The 9,434-nt window shown below is 65.3% G+C and overlaps 1 protein-coding gene across 3 annotated transcripts; it reads right to left on the bottom strand.

The window, feature by feature from the left end:
• Nucleotides 1-4,794: 4,794 nt before the first annotated feature.
• On the bottom strand, nucleotides 4,795-8,581 carry ARHGDIA (Rho GDP dissociation inhibitor alpha). Of its 3 annotated transcripts, none has more exons than XM_081161040.1 (5): nucleotides 8,485-8,581; nucleotides 6,736-7,035; nucleotides 6,444-6,520; nucleotides 6,301-6,364; nucleotides 4,795-6,129 (listed from the first exon to the last, which is right to left on the bottom strand). In XM_081161040.1, exons 2-5 carry the CDS (start codon nucleotides 7,007-7,009, stop codon nucleotides 5,930-5,932), a joined length of 615 nt encoding a protein of 204 aa, XP_081017166.1. In that variant the 5' UTR covers nucleotides 7,010-7,035; nucleotides 8,485-8,581; the 3' UTR covers nucleotides 4,795-5,929. The 3 variants fall into 3 exon arrangements, with proteins under 3 accessions (XP_081017166.1, XP_081017167.1, XP_081017168.1); XM_081161041.1 differs by lacking the exon at nucleotides 8,485-8,581 and adding an exon at nucleotides 7,936-8,179; XM_081161042.1 differs by lacking the exon at nucleotides 8,485-8,581 and adding an exon at nucleotides 7,924-7,994.
• Between the last annotated feature and the right edge of the window lie 853 nt (nucleotides 8,582-9,434).

The raw sequence follows: 9,434 nt of genomic DNA, 5'->3' as shown, positions 1-9,434 counted from the left end.
CGGCGGCGGCGTCCTCCGCCGACGCCCGGGATTGGCCGGGGCCCTCGCGCTCACACTCTCCCGCAGCCTCTCATTGGCTCCCGGCGGAGAACTTTCTCCCCCTCGACTTGTGACTGGTGCCTTTCGCCTCCACTTTCCCCGGGTCTGGAATGGCTGCGGCTTTCGGAGGCCGGGGCCCTGCGGCGTCTGATTGGCCAAGAGATGCGCGCACCCCGCGCGATCCGCCGTCGAACGTGGCAGTGGGGAGGCGGCCCCGCCCGCCGAGGGGCGGAGCTGCGCCCGGGCCTCCGAAGCCCCTCGTGGTGCATTCTTACTGGACCGCGTACCCGTAACAGGCCCCGCCCCCCGGCCCGCCGGCCGGAAGCAGGGTGACGCAACTTCCGGCGCGCGTGCGGCCCGTGCGGCGCCTGCCCGGGGATTCCGGGCCGGGGGGCGGCCGGGCGCTCGCAGGCGCGGCAGCCGGTCCCGGGGGTCCCGAGCCCCAGGCCGCGGGGCGGGAGCCGGCGCGGGGCGCGGCGGGGGAAGGGGAGGCCGGGCGCGTCCTCCTGAACGTCCAGAAACGAGGAAACGGACCCGGCGCCCCGCGCAGACGTTGCTTAAGGGCTGGAGCGGGCCGCGCGTCGCGAGGGGCCCCGGGGGCCGCGCTGCCCCTTCCCCGCGGCTGCCGGGCCCCCCGAAGCCGTCGGTGCATCTCGGGCGCCGCGTAGCAGCCGGGGGAGTCCCGGCCCCCCCGCCGCTCCCTCGGGCCCTCGCTGTCCAGCAGGTGGTCGCCCCGCCCCGAGGCTGCTGATCACCCGAGACCCCAGACAGTCCAGGGAACCGACGCACGGGATCCCCTTAGTCATCTTTATGTTGACACGTTGGAACATTTGGGGCTGCATACAGATACCTAAGTTGACGTCACTTGTTTATTTTTTTAACGCGGCACCTAGAAGATCGAAGGGAACACACGTAGCCCGCGTTTTGTTTCTGCTGGACGGCGGGCTGCAGGGATCGGCCCCCTCGGCGCCCCCGCCCCCCGCTCCCTCTCCTGCAGGAAGCTGTCCCCTTTCTCTGCGGCCACTTCCTCGTTTGAGAGTCGCCGCCACCACTGAATTTAAGACTCATCATCAGTCTGTTAGCTTGGCAGGAAAAGGGGAGCCACTCCCACGTTCAAGGTACACGTCGGCGAACATCCTGATTTGAGAAGCGGGGAAACAAGGGCGCTTTTGTGCTCTGGGGAGCCTGCATTTGTTAGCACACGCGCCGTGCTCCAAGGCTTGTTTTCCGTCCTCTGTGGGACTCCTGAAGGTCACCACCGGGACCTCTGCACCTCCCCCGCTTCCAGTAGAGCAAGGGTCAGTCGGAGGCCGGGGATACCTGTCTGCGTCACCGGGGCGACTTTACAGGCGCTGAGACTTCCTGCCTGGAAAGACTATGAACCCTGGCCGGTTATCTCGGTGGTTAGAGCATCCGCCCGTGGACTGATGGGTCGCAGGTTCGATCCTGGTCAAGGGCATGTACCTCGGTTGCAGGCTCGATCCCCAGGCCCCGTTGGGGTGCATGCGGGAAGCAACCCATCCATGTGTCCCTCTCACATCGATGTTTCTCTCTCTCTCCCTTCCACTCCCTCTGTCTGAAAAGCAATGGAAAAAATACCCGCAGGTGAGGATTGAAAAGAAAGATGGAACATGTGCCTCACCTGGTGCCGGCCTCCACCCTGGCTCAGTGGGGCACCGTCCCCTCTGTTCTCTGGGCACAAGTGGGGATTGCCTCACGTCTGCACCCTAACTCCCAATGTTTCTATAGTTGCCGTGACCCTGTTTTGCAGAACACAACTGGGGACCTGAGACAGGGACATTTGTATCACATCTGGACTTCAGAGGTGCTGATGGAGTCAGAGTTTAGATGCCAAAATATTGGGACTTGAGCCTTTTCAGCCGATGAGGGCAGAGGGAAGGGATTTGTGACACCATGACCTGGATTAGTTTGCAAAGGTTTGGAGGGAGTATAGCCCCAGAGCGCCCAGTAAAGTATTTACAGGAAGAAAACACTGGGACCAATGGGAGAGCAGACCAGATGATGCAAGCCGCTGGCTATGGTCGAACCCCACTCTGGTTGAGTCTGGGCCTCCAGGGCCAGAGCCAAGGACACACCTTGATGCAGGTGACCACAGGGAGGCTGTTCTGCAGCCCAGGTGGCCATAGCCAAGTCATTGTTCTGTGAAAACCAGGGCCTGACCAGGGGTCTGGCTTGGATGGGTCATGGTATTTTGACCCCTTGGTTGCACTGATGCCTTTTCTTCAAGGTGTCTCTGCCTGTCTCCAATTGGCCTCACCTACTGGCCCTGTGGGAGCAGCAAAGTGGGGTTCTGAGAAAACTGGGGGGAGGTTTGAGGTCCCCTGTCTCTCAGGTTGGTCGGTAGCTGGGGGAGGGAGCTGCAGGGCTGCATCCAGCCACCACAACACAGCCAGGTTCATTGAACGCCTCTGCCAGCCTCAGCCCTAGGTGGAGGGCTGATGTTCCCCCTTGTGCCCTGGCCTTGGGTTGGAGTTGCCCTCGGAGGTCAGGGCATCCTGCCCTTGTGGCTGTGGCATCTCTCTGGACCAGCACAGCTGCTTCAGGACATCCCCCAGGAGTTTCTCATGCTCAGAGAAGGTGCCCATTAAACATGGGTTGAACTCTTGAGTGATTAAATGTTTTGATAAATACTGTTCTCCAAAATAGTCCTCAGAACAAACAGCTCTCTTGCCACCTGCAGTTGGGTTGGTGTTGAGGGGTGAACAGGAGGCCCAAGCTCGCCTGGAAGTGCTCTGAAGGACAGCTCCTGACTGCGGGCTCTCTGCTGAGCAGCAGTGGGGACAGGACAGAGGGCTGTGCCGTATGTGAGCTTGGGCACGGGGGAGAGTGGGACTGGGAAGCAGGCACAGTAGTGGGCATGGCCCTGGTGGACTGACAAGGGCCGAGACTGCAGAGTGGACAGTGCTGGGCATGGAGAAGATTCTTGTAAGTCACAGTAACTGGTTGTTCAGTGGTCACAGCAAGGGCCCTGATCTGGCGACTAATGGCAATCGCCTTAGTGGAAGAAGGTCCATCTGGGGGTGGGTGAGGAGGTGGGAGCTTGGAGGGTGACTGGGGTATGAGGGGGAGGGGAGGGAAGCACAGGCTCTGGCTCGCTGGGGTGGAGAGGCCAGGCCCAAGGGGTTCAAGGTGTGATTAAAAAAATCGGATTAGACTTGGGACCCGAGAGACACGTCACGCAGGTTCTGTAGGTGCCACCTCATGTTACCCTTCATCGGAGGAGGAGCCAGATCAAAGTCCTGGCTGTTGGCCCTGTGCCTGTACAACTTGGCACTTGGGGTCTGAGGTCACATGTCTAACTAAAACTGGGAAAACCCAAGAACAAAAATAGTACGCCTTTTGGTCTGAGGAAGGAAGCGTCACGAGGCCCTTGTCCAATAAACTGGACAGCCAACTGCACAGGCTGCCCCTGGGTACAGCCGCTGCCCCAGAGCCCAGCCTCTCGAGGTGGGGATGTGGCTCACGGGTGGCTGTCTGGCATCAGTGGGAAAGGCCTGAGCTGTGCCCTTTCACTGCCCCCCACCTGAGCCTGTCCCACTGCACTTGGGCAGCCCGGTTCTGGGAGAGGCCAGGTAAGGTCTCCACTCCTGTGGAATTGAGAGCTGGGGCCACTGTTGGTGCTGCGTCTGAGCCAGGCAATGCGGGAAGCACCCTCTTGTCCTGTCATTCAGCACAGAGCCCAGCCTCCAGGATCCCACAGGGGTCCTGGTAAGGAGGGCAGGGGAGGTGACCAGCCCTATGGGAGCCATCCTGGCACAGGCATGTGGTCACTGACCTGTGGGGCAAGAGTTCATTTCCTTGCCTGCCCCAGCTGCAGGGCTCACCCTGCTGATAAGCACTGGGAGGAGTGGCAGGCCCAGGTGGGTATGGCCAGGGCAGGGACTGAGAACAGCAGTGTCCGCCCCCCCCCCCCCCATGTGACACATAACCACTTTTTTTAACAGCCTCAGACCTCAGAGATTTCAAAACCCAAATCAGTCCAGCAAAAGGGGTTTCTGGAACTGACCCTGTTTGGAGCTTGGGTTACCCATCTGCCCTTTTCCATCCCAGGGCTGGGGAGGGGGCATCATAGTTACGGGTGCCCTTGGGGGTGGTGCCCAGAGGAGACAGCACCCTCCCTGCCACCTGAGGTCCTGCAAAGACCCTGCTGCTCAGAGCTGTTGGCCTAGCCTCTGGCAGCCCTTGAGGGATCCCTTGGCCTTTCACGCCTCTGTGCAGTCAGGGTCACCGTCTCCACCCTCCCACCCACTTCCCTAATCCACCTTTGGACCCCTGGCCCTGCCTTCTCCTCTACCCTTGAACCCCAACCTCAGGTCCATCTACACCCAAGCCCACAACTTGGAGTCATTCCTGGGACCTGGTCACCCCTTTGGTTCCCATGTATCGCCTCTCGTGGAGCTCCGTCTCCAGCGAGGTTCCTTCCCCTTCTTTGGGGTTGGGGTACTTCCTCAGGCCAGATGGTGGCCACGAGTGGGCATCAAGGGTTTAGGGACACATCAGCTGGACCTCAACCTGGCCAGGGCCTGGCTGTGCCTCTCCACCCCCAAGATCCTCAGTCCTTTTGGGAGTTTCCAGGTCTGAACAACCCACAGGGCACCTCTGGCCAAGAGGGCAAGGCAGGGCTTAAAATCCTTCAATAAGGGCAGGGAAATAGCAACCACACCTGGCCCTTGGAGACCACAGAGGAATGAGCCCCGCCCTCCTTCCCCAACCAGAGACAAGCAGCAGACACTCTGGTTTCTTAGGGGGGAGTTTATTTCCCGGTCAGAAGAGGAGAAGCAGGGACAGGTTCCTGTGCATTCCAGCCGGGGCCTGACCTAGGAGAAGAGGGAGAGGAGGCACAGGGACAGCTCCGACTGTGCACACTTGGTCCCACAGTTGTCCTGGCTGAGTCCGGGGAGGGCCTGCTGGGGGATGGTGGCATGGAGCCTGGGGGCAGAGGTGGCAGGCCTGCGGGCCCAGTGGACGGCACATATGGAGACAATAAATACTGACAGGCCAGGCATGTCACCCCAGGCTGGCAGGCCCAGGTGGGACAAGTAAGGCTCGGCCACTGGCTTTGTCCAAGGGCTCTCTATTGGGGCCATGGGCTCCAGGTCTGGGTGCTGCCCACTGGGACAGAGAAGACAGAGGTGTAAGGACACCAGCCTCTCAGATGGGACAGGAGGGGACTTGAGTTTTGGCAATTTGGCTTTCCCCAAGCCCTGGGAGCTGTCCCCATAGCCCTGGCTGGGGGAGGGGAGGGGAGGCTGGCCAGGCCCTGGCAGGCCAGGAGCAGCAGCATGTCCCACACCTCCCCGGCCACAGGACTGCGGATGGGGCGGCGGGGACAGAGGAGACCACATGCTCATGCAGACACAGGGTTAGAGGTTAGTGACGGCCCCACAGCACACGTTCCACATGTTAAGGCATCATGGTTAGACGGCTACAGACAGCGATGGATGAACTGACCAGGGAGGAGTGAAAGCTGGAGGATGACCGGCCCCTACAAGGCCCTGCATCGTGCACCCCACCCCACCCCCGACCCTGGAGGGGGAGACAGAACTAAAAAGGCCCAGCGGGGCCTGAGCTCCCCACTCCCTTGGGAAAGCCAGGGCCTCCGGTTGGTGAGGACAGGTGGGGGACCCTGGAGGGATCGGAGGGGGAGGGAGGCCTGAGCCGCAGCTCCCCACCCACAGCACAGGCGGAAGCAGCAACGACACTAGACTATCCAGGAGGCGGGGGCCTGCGGGTGGGCAGGAGGCAGACGAGGAATGACGGCAGCACGGGCAGGGGCCTTGTCAGCACTTTGGTTTGGGGCTGGGGTGGGGTGGGGGTGGGGCATGTACATCCCTCCGCCCGTCCTCCCTGCCCGCCTCCCGGGTCAGGTTCAGTCCTTCCACTCCTTTTTGATGGTGAGGTTCCACTCCCAGGACAGGTGGTCAGTTTTGTCGTCATCTGTGAAGCGGGACTTGATGTTGTAGCTGCCTCGAGCCAGCATGCCCTTGGGCGCCTCCTCCATGGGGGTCAGGAACTCGTACTCCTCTGCCCGGGGCCCGTAGCTGCCCACCATGTAGTCAGTCTTGTCAACTGTGGTGCAGGGGAGATGGCGTCAGGGAGCACAGAGGCGCAGGGCACACACCGCCTTCCCCTCCCTCCCGATCCCCATCCCCGACCCCGACCCCGACCCTGGGCGGCCACTGCCCTCTGCCCCTTCCCACAGGCACCTCCCTCATGGGGGCTGGCGCCACCCTCACTCACTCTTGACGCCTTTCCGGTACGTGTGTTGGATGTACTTCATGCCAGACACGATCTCTCGGTTCACCTGCAGGGAGGAATCCCGCAGGGCTCAGTCGGGCTCTCCAGCCCAGCTTCCCCTGCACCTCCCAGGGCCTCTGCCTTACCCGGAAAGAGATCTTTATCCGATACTCCACACCCTCTTTCAGCACAAAGGACTGCTTCTTGAAGCTCTCCAGGTCACCTGTGTTCGGGAGGACATTGTGCTAGGAGGCTTAGCGAGGGGGAGCCGCTGCCCTCAGCATCTCCCCCCTGCGACTGCCCCTTCCACTCCCCAACCCCAAGGGGCCCCGACCGGCCCCTCCCAAGCCAGAGCTTGGCTGCGCTTCCTGTGTCCCCACCAGAGGGCGCCAGCTTCCCGCCAGGAGGCAGCCTCCGCGGGCCCCAGGTACCACCCACCTGTCAGGTCCAGCTCCAGGGGGCCGGGCGCGGTGCTGCACACCAGGGTCAGGCGGGTGACCACGACGTTGGGGACGTTGGGGTCCGCAGACACGGCCACGCGGCCCAGCAGGGCCTCCTTGTACTTGCGGAGGCTCTCGTCGTCCTTGTCCAGCTCCTGGATCTCCTGGATGCTCTTCTGGGCCGGCGGCTTGTAGTTGACCGAGTGCTCGTCCTCCTCGTTCTCCGCCGCGATCTGCGCCAGCTGCTCGGCCGTGGGCTCCTGCTCCGCCATGCTCGCTCAGGCTGGGTCTGGGACACCTGTGGGCAGGGTTCGCTGTGGCAGCCTGGAGGGACCCTCCATTTCCCTCCCTCCGCCCCTTGGCAGGCCCCGCAGCCAACAGAGACGGGCTGTGTGAAGGAACCTCTGCAGGCCAGGCCCCATCTGTGCCCAGGGGGAAGGGGTACCCTCTGGGGCAGGGGGGCAGCTGCAGCCAGAGCTTGTCAAAGGGCCCAAGAGAGACTCCCAAGGCCCCGAGGGGCCACGCTAACCTCAGGGAACCTGCTGGGACACTGAGAGGACCCACGCTAAGCACGCCACCCAAAACTAAACTAGACCTGCAGCCTGCTCCTCAGGAGACCAGGCACCCTCCCCTCCCTCCAGGAGGCAGCAGTAACCCGGCCCCGGCTGGGCCGGCCCTGGATGGAGTCACCTCAAGTCCTGCTCTACGCTGCCCAGGCCCTCACTCCAAGGGACCTCTCCTGCTGGGTCAGGGAGCTTTCCCTGACCACCAATGCCCCTGGGGCCCCGTCCCAGCCGGGAGCACCGCCTTATACAAGACACAGGTAACACGGTCAGCCTGACTCCCACAGGTAGGTCTCTAAAGGGCAGTGGCGCCCAAAGCGTCTGCGCAGGTTCTCTCCCGTCGGGAGGGTTTGAGACCTAGAGATGGGAAGCGCTGTAGCTGCTTGGCATCCCCAGGACCCCTCTGCGGACCCTGGTGCGGGAGAGCCGGGGCTGCGCTGCCAGCAGGAGCGGCGCCTAAGGCTGAGGATCCCCCTCCCGCCCTTCCTATAATCTCGGGGGCGGATGTGAAACCCCCCCGATGCATCCGGCCAGGGCAAGGTGGGTCAGGGCCCAGCCGACCCCAGGCCGCCGGTCGCCCCGGGGAGGTAGCCGACGCCTTCCCCCAGCCCGGCAGCCCGGACCGGCCCCGTTACCGGATCCACAAAGGGCCGCTGGACACCCGGCGCGAGGGGGCTGCGGGCAGGCGCGGCGGCGCCGCTCTCCGGGTCCCCTCGCTGGCAGTTCCCCCCGAAAGCGCACGCCCTACGTCCCGGGCGCGGCCGCGGGCGCCGGGATGCTGCGAGCGCGAAGCCGCCGCCCCACTTCCGCAGGGCCCGCAATCTGGGCTGGGCCGGGCCGGGGAGGAACCTCGGGGACCGTCCCGGGCCCCGCGCGCCTGCCCGGGGGAGGGGCGTCGGGCCTGGTCCCCGCCCGCGCGCACCGGCAGGAAGGGGGCGCCGCGGTAACGAGCTGCGGCCACAAAAGGCGCCTGCCCGGCCCGGCCGCGGGCCCGCGCCCCCCGCCCGCACGTGGAGCCCCCGCGCCCGGGGACCCGCCCTGCGCCCCGGCCGCCGCCCGCTGTCACCGCCGCCCCCGCCTCCGCCCCCGCCTCGCGCAGACCCCCCGCGGGCGGGGCGGACAAAGGCGCGCGGCCGCCCCGCCCCGCCTCCCGCCGCCGCGCCGCCGCCGCCCCCGGCGCTCACCGGAGGCTCGACCGCGCCGCGCTCGCGCTCCCTCCCGCACGAAATGACGAACGTCCGCGCCCCGCCCGCGCGCGCCCGGCTGGCCACTTCCGGGGTCAGGCGACTTCCGCTCGCGGCGGGTGGGGCGGCGGGCGGCGCATGCGCGGGCGCGGGGGCTGCCGGGAGCGCGCGGGCGCCATCTTGCAGGGCCCGCCTCGTGCGTGCGTCCCGCGCGGGCGGCCCCGTCGCTGGCGGAAGCCGGGCGGCTGCGGCGGGTCCGGCGCCCTTTGCGGCGGCGCTTCCTGCCCCGGCGGCGCTCGGCCCGCGAGTTTGGGGGAGGGCCAGTGTCAGGGCCGTGGCGTTCCCGCCGGGTCGCCGGCTCAGGCTCGCGGCTCCTGCAGCCACGTGTCCCGCGGGTACCCCGAGGCCGGGCCCCAGTCGCCGTTGGCTCACGTTCACGGCGGCCGGGCGCGGGCACCGCGGGCGACGCCCAGGGCGCCCCAGGGGAGGCGGGGGAGCCCGGGCCCTGCGCTGCCCCATGGGCCGGTCAGGGCGCCCTCCTGGCCCCGTGGTCCGGATGAGGGATGTCCGCCTGCGGCCCGGGCCCGCCACAGGCGGTGTATATCCCTCCAGGCCTTGGTGCGACTGGAAAGTTCAGAACTGGAGTCCCTGGTGCCCTCCCCGTAGGTCCCACCCCTGGGCAGGGCGCCTGCCAGCAGAGCCGGTGGGAGCCGAGCGAGGGGAGCAGCAGGTCAGTGTCCCTCCCGCCCTGTGGGCCCCGGGAGTGGTGGGCAGCTGGTGTCCTGCAGCCTCCTGCAGGCCGAGGTCGGCGGGGCTGCCCCCGCCTCAGACGCCAGCCGCAAGTGGGGAACCCCGGCTGCCCCCCTTTTCGCCAGCGGAGTACACATTTGAGGGCTCCCACGACTGCCCCCCCAGGTTAGAACATTCGCTGAAACAACTGACCCGACTCA

This window comes from Miniopterus schreibersii, assembly GCF_964146895.1.
Source record: "Miniopterus schreibersii genome assembly, chromosome: 16".
NCBI lineage: Eukaryota > Metazoa > Chordata > Mammalia > Chiroptera > Miniopteridae > Miniopterus > Miniopterus schreibersii.
Note: the sequence above shows the minus strand (reverse complement) of the source record. Positions and strands in the feature narration are given on the sequence as shown.